General features: G+C 44.7%; 1 protein-coding gene across 9 annotated transcripts in view; it reads right to left on the reverse strand.

Moving 5' to 3' along the window:
* LIMA1 (LIM domain and actin binding 1) overlaps positions 1-27,254 on the reverse strand; it is a 67,372-nt gene that overhangs the window by 4,201 nt on the left and 35,917 nt on the right. For 4 of the 9 annotated variants that reach the window (XM_035103789.3, XM_035103792.3, XM_035103790.3 and 1 more), the window contains exons 5-10: positions 19,713-19,824; positions 16,809-16,963; positions 12,388-12,495; positions 6,908-6,956; positions 5,688-5,803; positions 35-168 (exon numbers count right to left, since the gene is read on the reverse strand). In XM_035103789.3, coding sequence (XP_034959680.2) covers positions 35-168; positions 5,688-5,803; positions 6,908-6,956; positions 12,388-12,495; positions 16,809-16,963; positions 19,713-19,824 — 674 coding nt within the window. The remainder of the gene's footprint in view (positions 1-34; positions 169-5,687; positions 5,804-6,907; positions 6,957-12,387; positions 12,496-16,808; positions 16,964-19,712; positions 19,825-27,254) is intronic. The other 5 variants (XM_088661341.1, XM_088661344.1, XM_088661342.1 and 2 more) reach the window with 2 other exon arrangements.

A 27,254-nucleotide genomic window follows, 5' to 3' on the forward strand; every position in this document is an offset into this window, starting at 1 on the left:
AAAAAAAGAAGTGGGCTCTCCCTGAAGGACTTACGTGAGTTTGCTGTTGCAGTAAGAACAGCGGAAACAGCTGATATGGTATACTTGCTGGTTGGCAAGGAGGCGCTCCATTGGGTAGACGGTCTTCTTACACGCAACACAACTTTCCTTAGCTGGCAACTGGAACTTCTGGCAGGGAAAAAGTTGGCAAGTAGTACAGTATTCAATGCAAGACTCCCAACAACGCTCTGACAGTCAATCCTAGCAGAGCCTCCTTCTGAAGCAATGTTTCCCAAACTTGGGTCTCCAGCTGTTTTTGGACTACAACTCCTATCATCCCTAGCTAGCAAGATCAGTGGTCAGGGGTGATGGGAACTGTAGTCCAATAGCAGCTGGAGACCCAAGTTTGAGAAGCACTGTTCTCAAGAAAACAAGGGGGACATGTGGCCTTCCAGATGTTGTCGCGTTCCAACACTTCCATCAGCCCCAATAGGATGGCTCATGATTAGGAATGATGGGAGTTGTAGTGAAACATTGTTGTAGTGCAACATATTGAGAGCCATGCATCTCCCCGTCCCTTCTCCGAAGCCAATACGCCAGAGGTTGCCAGCACACCACCCAGGCTAATCCAGATCTTGTGCTGATACTTCTGGAGCCAGCCCAAAATTAAAACACAAAAATAGGTTTAGGAAACATGGAACTGGCTGTCTAAACAACCCCTCCAATCTAAAGCACCCATCTTCATTCGGTCTCTCTATAAGAGTTGGTGGGGGTTAGCAGATGCAGGAGGGAAGGCAAAGTCAAAGTTGGCAGCGGCACTCAAATCTAAAAGGAGAAAGGCAGATGTAGCAAGTTCACGCTGTATTCATCTGCTGATGTGGCAGATCACGATTCAAAACTGAAAAGACAAGGCATACCAGCGTACTGAGCACCGTCAAGTCTTACACCTCTCCATGTGTCTCAAAGTTGGCTGTTCCCCTTTCTAAACGGCCACAAAACTCTTATACGGGCTACATCCACATCCTGCATTCCAAACACTCATGCCACTTTCAACAGTACTGGCTCCACCCAAAGAATGCTGGGAACTGTAGTTTGTTAAAGAAGCCGAGAGTTGTCGGAAGATCCCTCCAAGAGCTCCAACTTCTCAGTTCTTTGGGGGATGCCGTGACTGTTAAAAGTGGTAGAAGAGTGCATTAAATGTACGGCATATGGGTGGGATCACATTTCCGTTCATTTCTCGGATTTAAAAGGGGAGCTGCTTTTCATTTTTTTTAAAAAAAAATGAAAAGCTGCCAAATGGCAATTGCAGGGAAACCAATCCATTTGCATCTTTCAACGCTGGCTTCTGCTTTTTCTGCTGTTCCCCCAGCCTGCCTTCTCCAGAGCTCACCCCCTGGGGAGGAAAAGTACGTTTGGACTGAATACAGGGAGGGTGCTAGATCTGCCTCCACCCACAAAAACACAAAATGCATACAATCTGAGAGACTGAAAGAGCAGAAGTAGCAGAGGAGATGGCTCTTAGCTCAGGTGGGCAGGCTGAAACATCCTTGATTACATGTTTTACCTTCCAAACAGGATCTAATATAGTTAAATGACCGGCATTTGGTTTTTTTAAAAAATCTACTTACGTTGAAAAAGTTGTGAAGCCTGGAACTTCAAGTGTTTTTTAAAAAGGTGGCAGGTGATGCAGGTAATCCCATATGAAACTTTTAAGCATGCATTGTGCCTGGCAAGTTGAATGTATTACCCAGGCAAATATATTGGGCAGCAGCTACAAACCTCACAGATTTATTGTGCTGCTTTATGGACAATACCTCCTAGGCCATGCTGCTGGTCTGATCAGCCAAGGGCTGATTTTCCAAACTTGCAAAGGCATACCTGTTTTTTCCTTTTAAAACAAAACAACCACCTTCTGTTGCATTGATAATCAGTAAAATCTCAACGTAACAGGGTAATTTAAGCAGCATGGAATATACATCCCTCTAATGAAAGAAAGAACTCAGGAAATGTTGCTTGGCTGTCAAAAACTAGTTTCCCCCAATCGCATCTGGGAACCAGACATTTGCAATGCACGGCATTAGCATTTGCTGCAGCAGCATAAATTCCCCGTCCAACTTACATGCAAAAACCATGGAGGAAGGTTTTGGGGTGTGTAGAGACAAGTTTCTTTCCAAGCACGCTACGATTAGCAACTACTGTGGAAGGGTGTGAAGTCCGGTTAATAAAAAGAGGAGAACAGGCAAGAAAGCTGAGAGTCGAGCTCACATTAAAAAGGGAGGCAGGAGTAGAGATTAGGAACCAGGAGCAGGAAACAGAAGCTGGAAAAGACAAATGGCTATTTACAAACACATCTCTGGGCTGGAATGAAAGCGCACTAAGAAGTTCCCTGGGACAAAAACACTCTCATATTTACACTACGAGAAACAAACTCAGCCAACAACTAAGTTGCAAAAGATCAAGGAGGAAAGGTCTTTTTTAAGCAATAAAAAGTATAAAGATGATAAACATTCAGTTCTGAATAATCATGAACCAAACACTGGAATTTTGTACACTTCATCTACAATATGGAAAGGGAAGCAGAAGGCCTTATAGACTGTTGTACAGTGAATTAACAAGTTGTACAGTAATAATAATAATAGTATTAATAATAATAATTTATTATTTATACCCCGCCCATCTGGCTGGGTTTCCCCAGCCACTCTGGGCGGCTTCCAACCGAATATTAAAAACAGTACAGCATCAAACATTAAAAACTTCCCTAAACAGGGCCGCCTTCAGTTGTCTTCTAAAAGTAAAATAGTTGCTTATTGCCTTGACATCTGCTGGGAGGGCGTTCCACAGGGCGGATGCCACTACCGAGAAGGCACTCTGTCTGGTTCCCTGTAACCTCACTTCTCGCAATGAGGGAACCTCCAGAAGGCCCTCGGTGCTGGATCTCAGTGTCCGGGCTGAATGAAGGAGGTGGAGACGCTCCTTCAGGTATACAGGACCGAGGCCGTTTAGGGATTTAAAGGTCAGTACCAACACTTTGAACTGTGCTCGGAAATGTACTGGGAATTAAGAGTTACCTACTCAAAAAGCAAACACACTTTTTTGTCCTCCTACCGCCTGGCACAGAATTCAATCAAGTATACTGTAATTAAAATCTGCGGGAAATATAGATCTGCACAAGATCAAGGTATTTTATCTATAGCATCATTTTACAGCTGCAAGTATGGGTAGCAATTTTGCAAAATGTGCACACGCAAAAGTATATAGACAATCCAAGTTTATTATCTCTTGATGGCTTTAGGGCTAAACTGCTGGAATATTGACTACAACCGTCTTAATTGCGCAAACATTAAAAAAAAACAGGTTACTAAAATGCACATATTTGAGTTTGATGAATTATTAATGTAAGGAAGTTTAACAAGAACTGAAATTTTATTAACCATCAATATTCAAAGGAAAAGTTTACTACCAAAGATATAATGCAATGTTGCTTAATTTTGATCCGCCCTGTTAGGAGTTGAGGCAGAGTTGGGAAAGTGAGCAAAACATCTAATTACAGTCAAACATCGGTTTGCGACTGCCTCCGTTTGCAACCGCTTTGGTTTCTGACCACCGTGGACCCAGAAGTGTTTACATCTGGGTTCCACGGCGCTCGGATGCGCAGAAGCGATCTGCGCAGCGCGTGCGCAGAAGCACTCTATCGGCGCTTCACACACGCGCAGAAGCATGCCTTCCGCAAGCAACCCATTCGGGGAGCGACCGGCTCCGTGGAACGGATTGCGGTCGCAAACCGAGGTACCACTGTATTAATAAAAGACTGGCGATATATTTGTAAGTACTGTATATTCCTGCATATAAGACTACTTTTTAACCCAGGAAAAGTCGGGGGGTCGTCTTATACGCCGGGTCGTATTTCTTAAACGGCGAGTATATCCCCAACTCTATATTTTTAACTGGAAAAGTTGGGGGTCGTCTTATACGCCCAGTCGTCTTATACGCCGGAATATACACAAATCTATAAAATTACAATTAAAGAAAAAATGTAAAGCTGCCTATCGGTGGTGCTTTTTACACCAGCGAGGATTAAGAAAATATCTGATTTCAGTACTATGGACAGCCAGAGATGTTGAGCAAAATCAGCTACTTTCATACATATCTGAATAAGTTATTTTTCAGAATATGTTATTTTTTTAAAGGGAAAGCTATTATTTATTGGATTTACATGCCAAGGCACCCAAAGTAGTTTACAGTTTTAAATAATAATACCCTTATTGTCAATGTACATCCTGTGTACAATGAAATTAACCGAGCTTCCCCCCTTCCCCCACAAACACTCAATCTCATTGTTCTCTGTGTGCTTGTCGCACAACACACCAACCCTGAAAGTCAGTTGCACTATATTATTTTCCGTTCAGCAGCCTAACAGCCCACGGACAGAAACTGTTTTTTAGCCTGTTGGTACGACTGATTATATTTCTATATCTCCTGCCCGAGGGTAGAAGATTAAAGAGGTGCTAGCCGGGGTGTTAATCGTCCCTGAGAATTTTTCTCGCTCTCCTAAGGCATCGATCCCTTGCAATGTCATCTAGCAGGCTAAGGGGACAGCCCATGATATCATGTGCTGTGTTCACCACCCTCTGTTCACAATCTGAACATATTTCCCAATAAATGCTTGGAAAGAACTAAGCCCTCTTCTCAAAGGTGGGCTCTGCTACCTGGTTATAAGAAATGTAACTGATAAAATATTACTTTGGCGGACAGAATTCTTGCTGCTTATAACTCAGCATCTATAAAGACACCTTTGTGCAACTGGCTCTATAAAATGTGAGTAATGCTTATGGGAGGAAAAAATTGACCATAGTGCAACAGGAAATCTAAATGCTACTGGCACCCTTTTATTACAAAATACAGACCTAACAATGGTACTGAATGTCATAATATGAGTTATTTTGTTCTCAATAAATTACAGTATTTCAATTAATTGCACGACTGAGCTATTGGAATAATTATGGTTTTTCAAGACTTTGGCGGGGGAACTTTTATTCCTATTTTGACAAGTTTCTTTTCATTTTTTCCAAGTATATGCATATAACATTTACTATTTATTTTTGTATCTACATATTTGTCTGTGTTTAATAAAAAATATATATTAAAGACCACATAAACTTGAAATACCGTACTTTTCCGTATATAAGACTAGGTTTGGGGTTTTTTTACTAAAAAAATAATGTTAAAAAGGAGGGGTTAGTCTTACACACGGGGGCAATCTCCCCCCATTTTCTTAATTTTGAGTCCCCCAAAATAGGAGGCGTCTTATACACGGGGGCGTGTTATACACAGGAAAATACGGCATGTCCCTTTTTTAATGGCTCCTATCAGAAGATCTTCAGCTTCTAAGTTTTGAAGGGCTCACAGAACCATTGCACAGAATGCTTTGTTTTCCTTCTCTGAAGTTCCTTGCATATTTCAAACTGAGGGTTGTATCCAGGGCTTCCCCCCACCCCCCAGCCAGAACTCGCTGGCACTCAATTCCGGCACCTCTCAGGTGGGCACCATTGCCATTCTAAAAGAACAAGGGAGGCGTTCCTGGGGAGTTCCAGCTCCTCTTTTTCTAGAAAAATAGCACTGGTAAGATCCAATGCTGCACATGCAGAGACCCACTCGCTTTTCTTCTGCGTTGACCACTGTTACAAAAAAATGCTATGCACTGTACCTACCTTCACGGTTTTTGGGGGAGAGGCGTCCGTCTGGCTAGATGCTCTAGAATCAGGACTTTGTTGTTTGGCATAGACAGACCTCGGGGCTTCCGTTTCTTTCTGGAACTTGAACCCAGCTAGAAGAAGGGAAGATAATCTTATTAGTACCCGCCACTTAAAACTCAAATGATTTTGTTTACATCCTGAATCGAGGACAGCACAACTAAATGCAGTGCAGGATGGGGAACTGATCTCACTTGGAACAAACGGAAAACCAGATGCAAGCAATTCAAAGACAGTCTCGGCTACTTCAGACGCTGAGTTTTCTTCACAAGTGGAAATCCCTTTGAGATAAATGCTGGAGCACAATGGGCTTCAAACATTTTGGCCCAAAGGGAATTATTTTCTTAACACGTAAAAGGAAGATGATACTTAGGTGAGGTGGGGCAGACTTAAATGGCTGCAGAGCTAAATAAGGGGGTCAGAGGTATAATCTAGGTCTGAAAACCTGCCCACTGCCTGGAATTTGTCATCCAAAAGTCCTGTGAGAGATCCATTCATAAGAATACACTTGGAACGAGTGTGGCTGGCTTGCATGTTTCTGACATACAATGCGGCCCAAACTGATTTTCAGGAAAATAGGAAACTTTGTATGGAAGAGGGTGCAGAGAGAGAGATGCAGAAGTAGAGGCAGTGGGAAAAAAAATATTAACAGCATTTTTAAAAAAAGAAAAGAAAAAAATTGTCACTTCAACCAATTCTACAAAATTCTATAAAAGAATTTTATTTCCTTTCTTAGCAGCAGAAATGGGAAACCACTGCATACCGGAAGAATACCTTGCCTCCTGTTTTCAGGGTGGCCAACTTGAATAAAATATATGGGGGGGGAGAGAGAGAGGAAGCAAGCCCTGCCCTGCATAATCAATCACATGACATGATGCACAGACACTATTTGAAAGGCAATACTCATCAACCGGGGGGGGGGTGTCAGCCCCCTCAAATATTTTAGGAGGGGGGCAAAGACCCTGCAGCCCCCTAGGAGTTGGCTCCTATGCCTGCCATAACATCCAGATTGAGAAATATCCAGGAGGCAAAAATGACTGATTCATTGGAGGGCTGGTGCTGCCTCTGGAATCAATGGTTTCAGGAGACAAAGCAGCTATTTATCTACACCCAGACACCAGAAAGCCAAGTGAAATATGAGTCGATTTCTTATTGCAGGGGAGGGATTAAAAACTTACGAGTGCCATCTTCACAGAGACTGGAATTCAGACCATCTACTATGGAAATCTGTAGGAGGGGAAACATATAAATGATCAGTTCTTCTGTACATGAATATCCTCACTTGTCTGCTCTCAACACACCATTATTGTTTAATATATTAAAAAAGAGAGAGAAGAAACATATAGACAAGGCACAACTGAAACAGGCCAATAAGTTGTGTACAGCGCAAGGCAGACGGTGGTCAGATGCGAAGAACACAGAAACTTTGCCACATCCAACTCAAGAGATCTGTGTCGCCCAAAAGCCCTTAGATTCTACATTTCAGCTGCCTTAACATAGGGTGGAAAGGGAAATGATTCATCCACTCAAGCTCCTAACTTGCAGAGACCATAGTTTCACCTGTCCTAAGTGCCTTCTTATTGCCATTTCATCTTAATACTAACACTGCTGGGGCAGAGCCAAATCCAGATGGCTCAACAACAAATTCAGGACCATATCTATCCTTTGGAGCCAACCTCAACAGCGTAACAGGCATTTAAAGATGATAGCACTGATTTAAATGTCTGTGTTGCCTCCTTAGGTTTGAAGTCACTGTGTCAGCTGAAAGAAACCTCTGAAGCCACTGTACAACTCTGTTTCCCAAACTTGGGTCTCCAGATGTTTTTGGACTACAATTCCATGATCCCTAGCAACCAGGACCAGTGATCAGGGATGATGGAAACTGTAGTCCAAAAACAGCTGGAGGCCCAAGTTTGGGAAACACTGCTGTACATAAAGGGGCATAGGATGCATTTCTTTACTATAGCATCTCGGAGAAAGCTTAACTGCTTGAATGAACAAGGAACTCAAGGCCATGTACCAAATTTTATTTGTTTAGCAATTTCTTGGCTCTTTGAAAATTAAAGATGTCTGCTGTTTTTGTTTCTCACCGCTGTGGCGACATGTGTTTAAAAAGCCAGCTTTGTCCTATTTTCACCACCGGGTTGTCTTTGAAGGCCTAAAAAGTGGTTGGCCTTAAAACAGTCTAACAGCAGTTGTAGCCATTTCCGCCTTGGAAGACTACGCTACCGAGAGGGCAGGAGACATGTGAAATACACGGATTTATGGGCGACAAAGAGATCTTCCTTGGATAAGGTTGACGACTCTGCTGAGATTATCCAATCTACAGACCCAGAGATAAAAAAAATTGCCTCAACTATACTAAGGGTTTGAGGTCAAGATAGATAATTGGAAATGCCCTCAATCCATCAGAAGGCCCAATAGCATGCCTCTCCCAGTGGATTATCCACTGCAGACACAGCTGCTGCTAAGAGATGATTCTCAATGTACAAGGGCCTTCCCTACACACCTAAACCTGGAATTTGGGATGCGGGTGACGCTGTGGTCTAGCCTCTTGGGGCTTGCCGATTAGAAGGTCAGCGGTTCGAATCCCTGTGACGGGGTGAGCTCCCATTGCTCTGTCCCAGCTCCTGTCAACCTAGCAGTTCGAAAGCACGCCAGTGCAAGTAGATAAATAGGTACCACTGCAGCGGGAAGGTAAATGGCGTTTCCGTGCGCTCTGGTTTCCGTCACAGTGTTCCAGAAGCGGTTTAGCCATGATGACCACATGACCCGGAAAGCTGTCTGTGGACAAACCCCAGCTCCTTCGGCCTGAAAACTAGATGAGCGCTGCAACCCCAAGTTGCCTTTACCTTCCTGAATCTGGAATCTTAGGCATATAGCCACTGGTTTGAATACTGGCCTACCTCAAAGCATCCCATGATGCTTAGAAAGAGAGAGAGAGAGAGAGAGAGAGAGAGAGAGAGAGAGAGAGAGAGAGCAAACTGCTCACTTTTAACCTCTAGCCACGGTTACCATGCTACTAGTGCTCCAAAACCCAGAGGTGCAGATATTTCTGTATCTTTACTACACACCTATAGGCTACAGGATATTGCCTCTCCAAGCAATTAACACACAGAGTCACTGCAGAGTCTGAAGGGACCTTGACGGTCATCTAGACCAGCCCCCTGCATTGCAGGAATATTTCACCCAATGTGGGGATTGAAGCCACAACCCCGAGATTCAGAGTCTCACACTCTTCCAGTTGAGCTATCTCCCAGGTAGGTTCAGGGTCAGTCGCATTAATAAAACCCTACATTGCGGTCCCCGCTACACTGCTAGAATCTCTTGATTCCTAAATACTATTATTTTAGTTGTTACTGCTTTGAATCCTGCCCATATGTGAACATTTTCCAAGCCACCATCCCCTCAGCAACAGCTTCTGCTCCAGACATTTGCTTTTCTAGCGAGGGTTTCAGGGCAATTATAAGGAAGAAGGGGGCTAGAGTCATAACACAAGAGTGCCATTTCCCTCCTCTAGGATGTCTGCTCTATTAAATAAAATGCAGCTTAAGGCTGCTCGCTCTAAGGAACTAAATACACCATAATAAGCTTAACGGTGTAAATTAGCTAGATGCTACTGACAACTGGAAGCCCCATTCCAAGCAACAGAACTGTAAGAATTAGTTAGGAAGCACATAAGCTGGGATAAACACACTGCTCATTGGACTCATTTTGGGAACAGATCACTAAGCATTCGACAGTGTCAGGGAGCTCCCGGCAAAAGGGTGCTCGTGTCCCCCCCCCCAACCCTCACTGTTTTACCAGGAGAACCCCAAAAGCACTTCGTTCTGCATGCAAACTATGTGCAAATAAGCACATGGGTTAGGATTATGAAATGTTTCCACTCATTTCCCGTATACAGCTAGGACAGAGGGCCAACACGTTTTAAATGGGTGTTTAAAAAGACAAGTGCCAACACATTCTCACCCCCCCACCTCACCCCAGTCTATCCAGCATTCTTGCATGTGCTCATCATGCCCATCAAGCAAGTGCTTAGTCACCATACAGTAGGGCTGCCATATGCCTGGATTTTGCCAGACGTGACCGGGATTTCAAAGGCGGAATTGACGTCTGAGGGGAATTTCTGAAAGGCAGTGATTTGTCCTGGATCTTGGGCAAGTCAATCGAAAAATTGTAGGTTTTTTTTTTAAAAAAGAAAAGCTCAACAATTTTTTTGGGGGGGTCTTCCTTTGGGGTGTCCTGGTTTCTGCTTTTCAAAATATGGCAACCCTACCATAGGGAGGAAATGATGCCTATAAACGTAAGAGTTATTCACTCTTTCAAATCCGCAGGAAGAGGCCTTTCATTCAGACCATCCATTTAGCTGCAGAAAAGGGAACAAAGAAAGGAATTACTATGGAGTTCAATATGTGTGTTTAAGTGAAGCTCACCTTTTATTGGGGAAGAGGTTACCCAGCGGAAGATTTAAAACAGTTGCCTGAGAGGATCCGCCCAGTGAGGATCAGGAAGCTGCCAATAGCTCTCCAAAAGTGAAGCTAATACACACACCGTCCTAAATTACTAGCATGTGAAACGGACTTGTACATACTCCCCAAACCTAATCATCAAAGATGCGCAAGAACTGGGCTTCAAGGTAATGTTTATTTTTGAAATGATAAAAGCAAGCAGGGGCAGAATTGTGGGACAGGGGAGAGATTTAATGCAGGGCTAGGGAGCTTCTCACATTTTCTGCAGGAAGTTCTGCTGTGAAAAGTGAAAACGAAGTTTAAATACCACAACTGACTGAACGGAAGAGGCACTGGTTCTGGGAACCCAACGAACATTAAGGTGAGGGTGAAAACTGTACATGGTCGAGGGTTCGAACCTCAAGCTGCGATCCTCTGTGCACAGTTACAGCACAATCCTAACAATGACTACTCAGAAGTAAACTCTACTGAATTCAATGGTGTTTACTCCCAGGTGCGTGGGGTACAGGGGTCAGCAAACTTTTTCAGTAGGGGGCCGGTCCACTGTCCCTCAGACCTTGTGGGGGGCCAGACTATATTTTGGGGGGAAAATATGAATGAATTCCTATGCCCCACAAATAACCCACCAGAGATGCATTTTACATAAAAGGACACATTCTACTCATGTAAAAACATGCTGATTCCCAGACCGTCCGCGGGCCAGATTTAGAAGGCGATTGGGCTGCATCCGGCCCCCAGGCCTTAGTTTGGGGACCCCTGGGTTAGGATGACATTAGTTTCAATGGGTTTTAGGCAGCCTAAAAGTACACAGGATTTCAATCACTGTGTTTTGCACATGCTGAATGACAGAAGTAAATGGTGCTTCACACCATTTCCAGCATCTGACTGCTCTAAAATCTCTAGTGTTTTGCATCTGTGCTTAGAATTTTCCAACTGAGGATATCCACTTCTGATGAAACATCCACTTACAGGAGAGAGAGAGTCACCACTCCCAATTTAACAAAAGGTGGGTGGGAAGAGGAAGGAAAGACAGAGGTGTTGGTCTCAGTGACTTGCCCAAAGTTAGCAAAAGGAAACAGTCCGCCAGAAACATATCCTGCACAGAAAGCCCCCATGCAACAAGTGAATACTGTGCAAGATTTAGGTACCCAGCCACCCCGAAAAGTACCCAAGGCAAAACATACAGACAGGAATAAGATGTTAATATTCTGATATGGAAGGACGCTGTAGCTCACATTTTGTTTCTATGGAGCAGTAAATTCTTCGGTGACAAAGACAGGATGCTACTCAGGATTAACCTAGCAACCTTTGGGTTATATCCAATACTATCTGTGTGCAAGCAGAACTGACTTCCACTCATGCAACAGGACTTTGCTTTCTTATCCTCCCTCCCACCCCTCAAAATTTGCTCCAGACAATTAAGGACCTATAAAGCCTTAAACGGCTCAGGACCGCAATACCTTAAGGACTGCCTCTTTCCATATGAACCTACCCGGACCCTGAGATCATCTTCTGAGGCCCTCCTTCGAGAGGTGCGGTGGGTGGCAACACGAGAACGGGCCTTTTCTGAAGTAGATCCCCATCTGTGGAATGCTCTCCCCAGGGAAGTTCGGCTGGTGCCTTCATTATATACCTTCAAGCACCAGACAAAAATATTCCTTTTTGCCCAGGCCTTTGGTTGATCCGATGTACATCCTATGCCCTTTTAAAATGTGGTTTTTTGGGGGGCGGGGGTATTTGGTTGCTGTTTTGATTTTATTCTGTGAACCGCCCTGAGACCCCCCAGGTATTGAGCGTTATATAAATTCAATAAATAATAATTATAATAAGAAGGAACTCTTCCCAAGCAGATAGAGGGTAGTGCAGGGGTGAGTGGCAGAGAGGAAAGTGAAGTCCTGTTGCACTTATACAAGGCTGGAATGGAGTTTTTAGGTAGCCTGTGCCGAGGGAAGAAAAAGGGATATGAACCCTAGCATGCTTTACAGATAGATTTTAGGCTTAGATTCAATGCTGTTTTCCATGATGTTATAGTCAGAACCTCAGCACAGCCTGCAATCAATTTACATCAGCAGATACAACTCGAGTTTCCAGATGCTGCGGTTTTACAGTGTTCCGGGCGTGCCTCTCCAAGCAGCTCCACTCCCAAGCGAAGTTGTTCTGATCTTCATCCCGCATGATCCATCTCTTACCTTCTCCCCATCCTGCTGGGGAAACGTATCTTCTGAGGATGGTGGGAAGTTCTCCTTCTGTTCACAATTGTAGCTCTTATCTTCGCTTTCGCTGGCTTGAGTCTCACTCTACAGAATGACAAAGCACTTGAGCATTTGTATATTTTAAGTCCTTAAAGGGGGAGGGGGAGGAGCTCGCTTAAGTCTTTTGAGAAAGTCGGATATGTTATAGGACAATGGAAACGGAAGTATTTTTATACCACCCTTCAATCGTATCCCTAAAGTGGCTTTAAAAAAACAAAACAACGCTGGAGCCCTGAATGTCAAGATACAGCAGTTTCTATCAACACATTAGAGCGTTTTCCCAGAGAGGCCTTATTCCTTACTAGAAGAAGCCCTTAGGTGGCCAGAGCTGTTATTTATCCTACACAGCAACTGTTACTAATAGTCTTCACAAAATAAGACACTGAACTCTGACCCAAGCCAGCTGCCAGGCTTTACCACAAACTAGCAGAGAAGTCGCTAAATAAGCGTGCATCCCTTCAGATTCAAACAAAAGGATCCAAAAACCTTGGATCAAGCAAGGGGAAATGTTTAAGAAACATTGCCTTCCAGTCTCCTGAACACTGTTAATACAGGTTCCATACAAAGCATGCTTTTATTTCATTTTATAGCCTTGTTTTTTTTTAAAAAAATAGCTTACCATCCAATTTAACTAGCTATTGCATGTACAGTTGACTTACATCTTACATGGATATTACGTTCCAGGAATTATGCACAGTGCTATTTTTCTAGAAACTCGCCATGCCAGAACTCACCATGAACACCACCCTTGTTCTCTTATAATGGCAATGGCACCCAGCTGAGAGGTGCCGGAACTGAGTTCCTGTGAGTTCTGGCTGGGGGAAACCCCTGATTATGCATACGGGCAAAATCACACAGCCAAAACAACTGCAGAAATGCTCCTGCAAAAGCAGATCTACGTTTCTAAAGCTGGTGTTCCAAACATTCGTTGCCTTCCACGCATGGCGGAGAGCTTTTAAAGTAACAACCATTGGATACCAGCTGCAAATGCATTATTAGACAAGCTTGGCAGTTTCAAAATCTTTAGCTCTGTTTAGCATTTTTATTTTACTTTCATTTACTAAATTGGATCAGGGCATCAACAGATCTTTCCCATTCAAATCGAGTTGTGTTTTTTTCCCTGGTGCTAATTACCCTAGGCAACTTAGCCTGATTTTTCTTTTTTCTAGAAAACCCACCACATTGATGCTCAGAAGCAAATCTCAGCTCCATCACAATGGCAAATGGACCTGGAGTCCCATGGAGTAGTAGAAGATACAGCAGAAAGGCTGCTGGCAGGTAAAAGGTTAAGCACCCCACCACCACTATTCCAGTGGAGAAATAACACCACCCCCCAAAACACAAAAAACACACAAACACAGTTTTCCTTTACAAGGGGTCCCTGGGATCCTGCTATGCACATTTCTGTGTAATGAGGAGTTCAGCCCCAAGATGGCTTCTGATCTGGGATTCTCAGCCTCTTCTGCCATTATTATTAAAAATCTGGACATACTCATGTGCTTAAGAGGCTCTGTCTACTGACCAATTCACCCCCTAGAAGCCAACAGACTGCTGACACCTGTTATTTGAGAAAGCAAGGCAGGAAACTGAAGGCAAAGCAGAGGGAAGCCGTTAGTAGTTAAGCAGATTTGTTAATCAAGGTGCAATTACCCATGCCATTAATTTCCTTTCAATTACTGAACTAGAGCATCAGAAATACGGTGCTGCATATGGCAAGAAGAAAACCCATGTGTCAGAGAGGTGAACCTGCCCATTGCAAGGTACAGCAAACTCAAGAAGATTAAGAATTTCCAGAGAATTTCCTGTTGTTAGCGCAGGAGAGGCAGAAGGGAAGACCAGCTTCCCTAGTGCTTATGAAATCTAGATTGTGCTGTGTTTACCTGCTTACAATGCTCAAATTGTGTGCAGGGTCAAAACAGAGTACAACCAACAATAGAATTGATTATTAGAGGCTCTTGCATACACAATACCCATCCAAAGGAGTCTGCCTGCTGTATCTCTGTATGATTTATTGCTCCAGCTTTGCCTCCTTTCCCATTAGCCGCTGTTGGGGGGGGGGGGCTAGACAGGGGGCAAGGGGTGTGGACAATGACAGACCACTGCCACTACATAACTCCTGTGTTTAAAATCAGGTACCATATACACTGGCCAGATTCAAGGTTATGGTATTAATTTATAAAGCTCTTAAAAACTTGGGTCCAGTATAGCACTAGGACCATCCGATCCCTTATATCCCTGCATAATTGCAGAGGTCTTTGGGGGAGTCACTGTTCGTGGTCCCCCATATGGCTTAGACCAGTGTTTCTCAACCACTGTTCCGCGGCACACTAGTGTGCCGCGAGACGCTGGCTGGTGTGCCGCGACGTGCCGCGACGAGAAGGGTGATTTGCATTGTCACGTGCCTGGCGGCCGCCAATAACCAGCGCTGACCCACCGGAAAGGAAGCCGGCCGGGTCACGACGCGGGGCGAGCGCAGCTCTCAACAGCCACCACCACGGGAGGGTGGTTTTAGACAAACTTAAAGAAGCTGGCTGGATGAGCTCAACCTGAAACTTGCTGAGCAAAGGATTGTGCTGGCAGAGAAATCAGCGGCTTGTGAAGCCTCATTACAGGAGATTGCAACCAACACAGCAATTGGCAAGTGTTTCTTACAGTCATAATTATATAGTCAATATAGGGCGGCACAGAGTTAAATTTTTTAACTTTTTTAATGGTGGTGTGCCTCGTGATTTTTTTCATGGAACAAGTGTGCCTTGGCCCAAAAAAGGTTGAGAAACACTGGCTTAGACACATCCACCAAGAGCCATGTACTCAACATAGCTGCCAAGTTTTCCCTTTTCTCGTGAGGAAGCCTATTCAGCATAAGGGAATTTCCCTTTAAAAAAGGGAGAACTTGGCAGCTATGGTACTCAATATTATCAGCCCAATTCTACGAAACAACCTCATTGCCAAGATCAAACAGGCCCCTCTCTTTGTGCTGAACTTCAGCCACCTAGCAACGACCTTTTTTAAAAAAAGATAATTTCAGCAAAGCAAGCTTTTTTTTCTGATCTTGAAACTATGGTGTTAAGCAGCATAGCAATTGTTTTAAATATAAAAAAACATATGCTCTGTGTTGGAAGTCAATTGGACCCTTCCACCATCCCTGAAGCAGCAGGGTTCTTTGCCCCTGGCAAGAGGAGGTTGCCAGCTATGGGTGGAATCGAACACAGCGCTTAATGGAACGTTTCCACTTGCAAAACAAAACGTTCTCCCCCGTTCTGCATCCCTCCCTAAATCTGTACTAGGGGTTACCCCAACTCTCTGGAGCAGAACAACTGGGGAGGGTGCAGGGTACACACAGTGGGAGGGAGGAGGTCCTGTTGCACAGGCGGAAATCCATGCGCTGGCAGGACACAGTAGCTGAATATGGCCCCACATCTCTGCTCAGGTCACATCAGCAATCCGTGGAGAAGATGCAGAGGGTGCAGGCTCTTCTAAGCATGTCACTTTCCCCTTTTTACTCTTGCATACTTTTTTTTTAAAAAAAAGCCAAACCACCCAAGTTTTTTCAGCTCAAAGTGTGACACATGCTTCCCTTTTTAATCCAGACTAGGAAAAGCAGTGGCTAAGCTATCATGAGTCTGGGGGGGGGGGGGATACTGGGTTGTGGACACAAAGCTACCACAAGTCACCAATTTTGAACAAAACAGTACCCCCACCCCCCGAAACGGGAAACCTGGGACTCCTGCTAATTTTTCCCTTGAAGGGCAATTTGCTCTACAGCCACTATTCCATCTCCTGTTCAAATATTTGTCTAGCCAAGTACAGATCAGCCACAGAAGCACAGCAAGAACAAATAACATTGTTATGGATGAACTGGAGCTTGGAGTCAGGGGTGGGTGTCGTGCAGGGAGAAGATGGATCCATTGATTACATAGAACACCATACAATGAACCAGGAAAAAAGGAGAGAGAGAGAGAAAGAGAGAAAGAAAAGATAGCAAGGCTTTGGGCAAGTCACACCACCATTTTGCACCTGGCTTCCCCCCATAGACATGCTCCCAGCAACATGGCAAGGCTGGTTTCCGATTGCATGCAGAGATCCTCAGAGGCAGAGCGCTAGGCACATGCAAACCAAGAGACAGTAGCATTTCCAAAAGCAAGAGGAAGAGGGGTGTCTGAAAACCCTTTCAGCAGCTTTAAAACAACCTATATGCACTTTATAAAATGCAACATACAAGTCACCAACGCCACACCTCAAGGATCCAAGTATTGCACCTTCTTCCAAACAAGACCAGCCTTTCCTGGAGTCACCCCCTCATGCTGTGGGCTCTGGTGAAGCAACAGCCGGCCAGTTATAGGAAAGAGAGGACCTACCACAAGACCACCAGAGCTGCCCTGCTTGGAGACAGCTGCCTGGTACTTAGCAAGCCTGTCCTTGATGGATGTTTCCGACAAGCGAGGCATTTCCTGATTCTTCCTGCTCTCTGCTTTCTCCAGGCTTGATGTCGGAGAGGTACTCAGCGGATGACCTAGAACACAAGAGCAGACAGTTGTCATTACCAGTAGGTAAGGTAAAAAAGTAAAGGACCCCTGGACGGTTAAGTCCAGTCAAAGGCGACTATGGGGTTGCGGCACTCATCTTGCTTTCAGGCCGAGGGAGCAGGCGTTTGTCCACAGACACAGCTTTTCCGGGTCATGTGGCCAGCATGACTAAACCGCTTCTGGCGCAACGGGACATTGTGACGGAAACCAGAGCGCACGGAAACGCCGTTTACCTTCCCGCCACAGTGGTACCTATTCATCTACTTGCACTGGTATACTTTCAAATTGCTAGGTTGGCAGGAGCTGGGACAGAGCAATGGGAGCTCAGCACCGTTGCTGGCTCAACGGAACACTGTGACAGAAGCCAGAACGCATGGAAACGCCGTTTACCTTCCCACCGCAGCGGTACCTATTTATCTACTCACACTGGTGTGCTTTCAAACTGCTAGGTTGGCAGGAGCTGGGACAGAGCAATGGGTGCTCACCCCGTCGTGGGAATTTGTACCGCCGACCTTCCAATCGGCAAGCCCAAGAGCAGGCATAGGCAAACTCGGCTCTCCAGATGTTTTGGGACTACAACTCCCATCATCCCTAGCTAACAGGACCAGTGGTCATGGATGATGGGAAGTGTAGTCTTAAAACATCTGGAGGGCCGAGTTTGGGCCCAAGAGGCTCAGTGGTTTAGAACACAGCGCCACCCGCATCACTTAATGCAGATTTGCCCAGGAATGAAATTGTATATTTTTGGGTGGGGGTGGGAGGGGGAAGCAGAAAAGAGAAAGGGGTGGTATTTGGAATGAGAAAGGCCATCAAGGAATTGATTTCCCATAACCAAGGCATGAGAACTGCATCTCAAGGGCTGGTCCGACACCTGCTTTAAAGGTTCCACAATCTCCTTTGCTAGCCAAGGGCCAAACTGGCACCGGGAGAGGAACAGATTATTGCCTAATCCCTTCAAGGCAGGAGGATGGGGATGCTTTTAAAAGTGCAGCACTGGCAGACAGAAGGGGGTGGATGAGAGGAAGCCTGAACCTTTTTGTTGCTCGTACATTTGAACTTAAAGGCAGATTCTCATCTCCAAACTGCTGGAGCTATGTTTGGTCACCAGAAGAAACACACCCCAAAACCATTGTTTCAGGGGCAACAAGCAGGCAATGGAAAGGATCATCTCTTTACCCCATAGTGTAGTTTAGCTTCCCCCTCACTTTAAAGGACATGGTACAACCCAGGTTGGGTTAGATAACTGTCCTGGCCTCCCACCTACTTGCACTGTTATGTACCTATCCTACAGCCATTGCAGAATCATCACTTGTCGCTTCTGCACTCACAACAGCTAAGGGTTTCTGCTCTCCCCACCCCAACCCCTTCTTCTGTGTCCACCAATTCATTTTGGGTAACAGGAGACATCAATAGGAGCCGCAGGCTACACACAAGTAAATACCACCAGAAGCCTTGTACGGTGAGCAGGTGCAATACAAGCAAATGCTCAGGAATGCAAGGCAAATAGCACTGGTTGCGGAGGGAAATCTGTCAGAAGAAGCAACTGTATTTCCCTCAGCTTACTAGGAAAGCAACTGCTAGCAGGATTATCACAGACTGGTAAAGCAAAGGACAAATAAATTATGGACTACGAGCCACAAAATCAGTCAGCAGACTCAGCTATGAACCAGGAAGTCTTCTCCCAATCCAAATATTGCCTCTGCCAAGGTAGTCTTTGCCTCAGTCTCTTTCCCAACCCCCTAACCCCCAATGTACAATTTGTGGAAATGATAATGCTGATTTACAATGCTTGATGATGGTGCCCTAGCATGGTTGGTGATGATGACAAAGATCATGGCATCAATCATAATAAGAAGGAAGAAGATGGACAATAATCCTCCAGCAGCTATCTGTGGTATGGATGCATATTGTTTCCCCACTGATGCTCTCTTATGCATGCGTGGAATAATGTCATCCAAGAGATGCCTCGCACAAATCTGTATCGTGTGGCTTCACGGTTTTCCTTATAACACATAAGAGCCATACTGGCCCCTTTTTATTTCATGTACACCCTCTTGCCCACCTCAGGGACCAAAAATAAAAACTGAAGATCTCAGCAGTGCATAGGATGCAGTTGCAATGGCAATGGCAATTTTAAAACACAGAGATATCAGTCGTGCACATTAAAATAAAGGGCATAGGTTTTCATTATATACCGGTAAGCATGTATCAGATCTTTATCTTTTATCTTTATCTTTCTTGTGTTTTTAATATTCTGTTGGGAGCTGCTCAGAGTGGCTGGGGAAACCCAGCCAGATGGCTGGGGGGTATAAATAATAAAATTATTATTATTATTATTATTATTATTATTATTATTATTATTATTATTATTTCTACTCTGCATAAAATGAGAGGCGCATCAATTAGTTTATCGTTTGTTCGCCCTTCACCAAGTGGTTCAAATAAAAGGTTACAAAACAAAGTACAGTCGGCAGAATACAATTTACATTTAAATAGCAAAACAGCCAACAACAGAATGACAACACGTACTGTAATGTGCAGCAGCAGAGGAGGGAAAACATCCAAACCATGGAGTATGGCAGCACTACTGATCAGCAGTGTTTTCCTCCGACATCCCAGGTTTTGGAGATGGGTCCCTCTTCCACTTAGCCAAAATGATGGCTTAACCTGTGTACCGTACCCTTGGGGGGAAGCCGCCATAACAGAAAGATCCATGCAACATTGAACGCTGCCCACCTGAGACGTTGTGGCTTCTTTCTCCGGAACTGAAGTCAAGGTCTTCCGAGGAAAAGCTGTTCTCCGAAATTCTCCTACCACCACCAGCCCTGCCTTGGTCACGAAAAACCTGCTTTAAAAACAAAAGGGAAAGGCACAAACCCATCTGTTTACTGGCTCGCTCCAAAAGGGACTGTCTGAGCATCGTGCTTTTGAGCACACAGGTTTCATCGCCGATAAAATTATATTCGTTAATATGAAGAATACACATCCTTTACGTAACAACAAAAATCAACTCTACATCTCCTCGGTTTCCCTGGCTGAAATGCTTGTCTGCCTCCTGCCTCCACTATAAGCCCTCTGGGTTTCCTTTTGCCACAACTTCAGTCCTTCCACAACTCTATCCAGAACTCTGTGGCAGAGTATTTGTTTACCCCTGTTGTTGCTTGTATCATGGATGTCCTGAAACCTCTACAGTAGCTTCCCTTCCAGGGCAAATACCTTGTCCTTACTTCTCAGCTCTCTCCTCTCCTCCGTCCAATTAACTCACGTTTCTACTCCTCATGCTTATTTTAGCTCCTGTGCCCAAAACCTTCCATCTCCCTGGAGATTTCCAGCTCACTTAAAACTACTCTGCTCTTTCCTCCTCGCTACTCTGTGTGTCTGGAACTCAGAGCAGCTATGAAATGCTGCCCTATTCTCCTCCTTCAGATGCGCTCCCCTGAACCATGAAGACTTTCGTATAACTCTCCATCACAGCTGGAACAAAGCATACATGCTTAACTACCTGTCTTTCTGCCTCATCATTCTTGCATCATCTCCCTTTCCCACCCTCCCTCAGCTGTCTCCCATCCATCAAACATTAAACTATAGGTAAAGGTAAAGGACCCCTGGATGGTGAAGTCCAGTCAGAGGGAACTATGGGGTTGCAGTGCTCATCTTCCTTTCAGGCCAAGGGAGCCAGCATTTGTCCACAGACAGCTTTTCTGGGTCATGTGGCCAGCATGACTAAACCGCTTCTGGCGCAACGGGACATAGTGACGGAAACCAGAGCGCACGGAAACGCCATTTACCTTCCCGCCACAGTGGTACCTATTTATCTACTTGCACTGGTATGCTTTCAAATTGCTATGTTGGCAGGAGCTGGGACAGAGCAATGGGAGCTCAGCACCGTTGCGCAGATTCGAACTGCTGACCTTTCCATCAGCAAGCCCAAGAGGTTCAGTGGTTTAAATCACAGCACCACCCGCATCTCTGCACCAAAGGTGCAGAGATCTCTTTTTTAATGGTTACCCATCATTCCATGCAGTGGCTTTCTTGAGCAGATTTTAGGGGGAACTGGGTTCCCCTTACCTTTTAAAAATTAAATAATATTTATTCTTTGTATGTGGGGGCTAGAACAGATATGCATCCAATGCCTGAGCCAAAAATCCACCTATATCTGTAATCAATAAAGTTGTGGCCACTTATAATCCAGATCATTGTCTGCTTGAGTTTATTAACCACATCTAACATTTAGCCACTGCCTTGGGCAGGGGCTGGGGGTAGCACTGCGACTAGGCTCACAATAAACGAACAAACAAACATCCCCCACCCCACCCCCAGAAAAAAAAGCACTGATTCCATGCACACCGATACCACTGTACAAATCACAACCACTTTCTTCATAACCTAGGTAGGCCACAGTTTTACCTAGCTGGGGGTGCGGTGGGAATCTTAAACTAAGTTGATATTAATCTACAAAGCTGAATGTACAAGACAGACAAGCCCCACTGCCAGGGCTTGCTCAAACCTTCAATTTTGTTTTGTTTCTTAAAAAAAGAAGTTTATTACTTTAAACTCCACCTTTCTACAGGTTCCCAGGGAAGCTAACGAAAAGTTACAATGCCAATAAAAATGAAATCATGTAAGACTGGCCTGCATATAATTACTCAAAACTTATACTGCATATAATTACTCAAATACTGGCCTGCATATAATTACTCAAAACTGACAATTACATGGGTCTTAAGACAGAAAGAACCCAGGAAGAACTTGCTGGGTGGAGTTCATGGTACATTTGACTGGCATTCTGTTCTCACAGAGACCAACCAGTGCTATGACTCATTTACATACAGTATAAGCTAAACAAGTTATAGCTTAGGGCCCCACTCTCTTGGGGTCCTATATACAGCAACAGTGTTTTGTGTTGTGTAGGCTCCTATGATGTAAGCCATGGGCCCCACCTGCTAGCCTGCTCCCTAAAATATCACTGGTTTGCTCATTTCTATATACAGGGTGCCTACATTCTTCAAGTGCAAATGGCTTTAGATACATAAAGGTAAAGGTAAAGGGACCCCTGACCATTAGGTCCAGTCGTGACCGACTCTGGGGTTGCATGCTCATCTCGCATTGTTGGCCGAGGGAGCCGGCGTATAGCTCCCAGGTCATGTGGCCAGCATGACAAAGCCGCTTCTGGCAAACCAGAGCAGCACATGGAAACGCCGTTTACCTTCCCGCTGTAGTGGTTCCTATTTATCTACTTGCATTTTGACATGCTTTCGAACTGCTAGGTTGGCAGGAGCTGGGACCAAGCAACGGGAGCTCACCCCGTCGCAGGGATTCGAACCGCCGACCTTCTGATCAGCAAGCCCTAGGCTCAGTGGTTTAACCACAGCGCCACCAAATTACCACATAGCATGTATTCAACACAAAAAAACAGTGACAATTTGTTGTTGACAAAGGACAGCTGGACATATAAAGGGCCCCATTACCTTCAGTAGCTTAGGGCCTCATCAAACCTAAATCTGGCCCTGGTTATGAGGGAGAAAAACCTTTCTCTACCAAACTTCTCCAGTGCCAGGCATAATTTGACCAACTTCTATCATGCCATCGTTATGATTATCAGCAGTTTTTATTTTCCTTTCCTAACAATCCCTGGCATGGAATTTGGCTTTTTCACCCATGCCACGCACTTCCTTGAGCTACCCACCACGACTCCCAACCTCTCATTCCTGGTCCATCACCGCCAGTTCAGACCAAAGATCTCAAGATTTTCTGTTGATGAAGAATTAGTGAAGCAACCTTCAGCAGGCTACTTATTCACATGGAACATAGGTTCTATGTTAAAAAGTCCACTCAAAAGTTATTTACAGTCTTCTATTTTGCATCAATGCGGAGTGGTGCATTTTAGCACCAGAACCTACAATGGGCTGCAACTCACAGTGCAAAGGAGCGTCTCCACCCCCATCGTTCTGCCCAGACACTGAGGTCCAGCTCCGAGGGCTTCTGGCAGCTCCCTCCCTGCGAGAAGTGAGGTTACAGGGAATCAGGCAGAGGGCCTTCTCGGTGGTGGCGCCTGCCCTGTGGAACGCCCTCCCATCAGATGTCAAGGAAATAAACAACTATCTGACTTTTAGAGGACATCTGAAGGCAGTCCTGTTTAGGGAAGTTTTTGATGTTTGATCATGTTTTTAATATTCTGTTAGGAGCCACCCAGAGTGGCTGGGAAGACCCAGCCAGATGGGCAGGGTATAAATAATAAATCATTATAAATAATAATTATTATTATAAAGGGGCATAAATCAGGCATTCAAAAGAGGGGAAATAGAGCTGTTCCCTCATAGATTTCTATGTCCATGAACATTTCCCCTCAATGGAAAACCGGAGCACCTTACTTTATCTGACACTACGCTCTCTTTTAGGGAATATGCATTATTGTTCAAGAAAAGGTGTTCAACAGTTGTGTTGAGTAACAGGTTTGCCTACTGTTTCTCACTTGAAAGAAAACCCATTCCACGCTATGATGTTACAGGCGCCATTTACAAGCAAGTGGTATATAAATTCATTAAATTAAATAAACAAGCATTTTATAGTTCTACATACACTATCCCAATCACTCTCAGGTTCCGGCTAAATGCCACCAACTCTGTAGTGCCTGTTTAACTGAGAAAGATTGAGGCCGAGAAGAAAAAACACACTTCTGATTCCCCAGAACATGCCTCCTCTCCTGAAAATAAAAGATCCGTTGGCGCACGCTAGCAAAGGTAGATGGCATATTATGCAAGACATAATATGCCACGGTTTTGTACTCTTCCTCAACGTAATGCATGCACACAATGGGTATACAGTGGTACATTGGTTCCTGAATGGGTTCGTTGTCAAACAAATTGGCTCCCGAACGCTGCAAACCCGGAAGTAGAAGAAGAGTTTGGATTTGATATCCCGCTTTATCACTACCTGAAGGAGTCTCAAAGCTAACATTCTCCTTTCCCTTCCTCCCCCACAACAAACACTCTGTGAGGTGAGTGGGGCTGAGAGACTTCAGAGAAGTGTGACTAGCCCAAGGTCACCCAGCAGCTGCATGTGGAGGAGCAGAGACGCGAACCCGGTTCCCCAGATTATGAGTCTACCGCTCTTAACCACTGCACCACACTGGCTCTCACACTGGTAAGTGTTTGCGAATGTTTTTCAGAAGCCAAGTGTCTGACATGGCTTCTGTGCAGGAAGCTCCTGCAGCCAATCGGAAGCCGTGCCTTGGGTTTTCGAACGGTTTCAGGAGTTGAACTCCTGGAACGGATTAAGTTCGAGAACCAAGGTACCACTGTGTATATGGACATAAGCTCCCCACGGCTGTTTTCTCCACATCTAGTGAAAGAGACTCCTATTTATGGAATAGCATTTCAGAGGAAGTCTTTAAGAAGTGCCAGAGGACTCTGTCAAACTGCATATCCAGAAGAAGTAATTGCTTAGGAACCTTGGGCTAGGGCTAAGGCTAAGCAATGTATCGACATATCGTCAAAAACCAGTTTGAAGTCCATATAGTGATGTTGGTTTCATAGTTTTTGACCTATGCAAAAAATCACAATGTGGGGAAAACTGAAGCCAGCCAATGTCTCTGCATGACTCCATGCTTAATTCAGACATTGTGATATATTAGTATATTGTTATATTTAGCTGGTGATATATCACGGAATTGAAAACCAGCTCCATCTTTATTTCAGACATCATGATATATTGGTATATTGCGATATTTAGCTGGGTGATATCTCGCAATATTCAAAACCAGATATCACCCAGCCCTAACTTGGGCTGCTTTCAAAACCAGCAAAAGCTTCAAGCTGAATAATCAGTGGGGGCTAAAAGTCAAATTTGGAAGCAATTTTGGGTTTGGGATTATTTCTTTAATAGGAATATTGGGCCGGGGGGGGGGGGTAGATTAAAGATGGTATTTCCTTTTACCAGTGGGTGGTAGCTCAAAGCTTGAGAAAATGCATTTTACAATTTAGCAGCATACATAAACATTAAACAATTTGCAGCTGGCTAGAAAGCAGATCAGCTCAAACGCTTGTTAAAAGTAGAGGCTTTCAAATGAAAGCGAGAGGTTGCTCAAGTTTATTTGAAGCAACTTAACCCGCGTCTTCTCTCCCCAACCCCCAGCTTGCCGTAAGCAGACAGGAATTCATTTTGGTGAGGATTTTCCCAAACACTTAACATGAATAGTTTGTGTCAACAGAACTTTAGGTCAGCGTTCAAGTTCCAGGAAGTCCCATCATCAGGAAGAAGCTGGAGTCATGATTTCAATGGAAGTGCCGTAATTAAAATACAAAAAAATTCAAAACGTAAATGCTTTGGGGCATGAGCAGCCTGTGAAAGCTGGCAAGAGAAATAATATATGCCTGCCACATATAATAAAGTTCACGACAACCTAGCAATTTCTACTTTCCATAGAATGGAAACTTCTTACCAGAAAGTTTAGAACAGAAAGAGGAAAAAACACGGCATTTAGTCCAGTGTGTGTCGATGAACCAGACTGAATTGTTATAGCAGCAAAATAATAATAATAATAATAATAATAATAATATTTTTTTGCAAATGTCCATTTGCAAAGCAATTCTAACCTCTGTCTACTCAGAAGTAAGTCTCATTGGAGTAAGTGGGGCTTGCTCCCAGATAATCCGGGTTGGGGTCAAATCTTTAGTCACCAAAGCTAGAATAAGGTAAAAGACCCCTGGATGGTTAAGTCCAGTCAAAGGCGACTATGGGGTTGCGGCGCTCATCTCGCTTTTCAGGCCGAGGGAGTCAGCATTTGTCCACAGACAGCTTTCCGGGTCATGTGGCCAGCAGGACTAAACCGCTTCTAGCGCAACTGGACACTGTGACGGAAACCAGAGTGCACGGAAACGCCGTTTACCTTCCCGCCGCAGCGGTGCCAATTTATCTACTTGCACTGGTGTGCTTTCAAACTGCTAGGTTGGCAGGAGCTGGGACAGAGCAATGGGAGCTCACTCCATTGTGGGGATTTGAACTGCCGACCTTCCGATCAGGAAGCCCAAGAGGCTCCGTGGTTTAGACCACAGCACCACCCGCTCCCTTCAAAAAGGAGACAAGGGAAGACAGCAGGACCTGGGGCTCTGACTAGAATGTTAAATCCAACTGAATGTTCTAGGGCCAAACTAGATACCTAACCGGGTTTCATCGACTGTATGCAACACCGCACAGGTAGAGTTCCCCTCACACAACAGGGCTCCCCCTTCCTATCCTTTTGCTGCACATCCCCAAAATCTGCTCCTGGGACTCTTCCAATGTTCTGGAGCAGATTTTGAGAGCCTACTAGGGGCTGCAGGGGAGGGGAGGAGATGTTCCATTGTACAAGCAGAAACTAGCAGACAGGAGTTTCTGATTTCTTTTGTTAGAAGAAGGCAAACTTAAGAAACCTGTCATGGGGAACGCAAGAACAACTGGGGTGGGTGCTTAACTAGGGATGCAGGAGAAACCAGTTTTAAGTGGATTTATGCACATAATTTGGCAGTTCTGCCCCTATCAAACTTTGCTCCAATCAAATGACCTTGTGAAACGAGTGCCCATTTATGTCTGAGCCACTCAGGGTTGTGCGTTTTTCAAAGCCCAACAAATTATGCACACAATTGTGCCCAAACCTATATGCAAAAATGCACATATGCGTGTGCAGAATTTTAAAAGCTGCAAGTGCTATTGAAAGATCACCTGGTCTAAAGCCCCGTTGATGCAGGAAAGCCACCTTGGTTAGGAAAAGTTACGTACCGTATGTGGGTTTCTATCCTTCATTCAGCTACAAAAGTTACAGAAGCCTGGCCAGAAAAGGGGGCATCCCTCCCTGAACCAGCCTATCATCTATCCCTGCGTAGAGTCCAAGTTGTCACAGTTGCTCCCCCCCCCCTTTATAAGACCTCCCAGGTTCAATAGACTTGAGAGTTTATTACACTAAAAGTTATTAAGAATGTAAGAGCTGGATCAGACCAAAGGCCCGTCTAAGTCCAACACCCTGCTCTTACAGCGGCCAGTCAGATAGTTTTGGGAAGCCCATAAGCAAGTAGTGCCTTGGTAGAACATGTTAGCAGAGCATGAGACTCTTAAACGTGGGTAGGCAACCCATGTTTGCAGCCCAATTGCCTTCTAAATCCGGCCCACGGACGGTCCGGGAATCAGCGTGTTTTTTTTACATGAGTAGAATGTGTGCTTTTATTTTAAATGCATCCCCGGGTTGTTTGTGGGGCATAGGAATTTGTTCATATTTTTTTTCCAAAATATAATCCGGCCCACCAC

This window comes from Zootoca vivipara, chromosome 2, assembly GCF_965207765.1.
Source record: "Zootoca vivipara chromosome 2, rZooViv2.hap1.1, whole genome shotgun sequence".
NCBI classification, from domain to species: domain Eukaryota; kingdom Metazoa; phylum Chordata; class Lepidosauria; order Squamata; family Lacertidae; genus Zootoca; species Zootoca vivipara.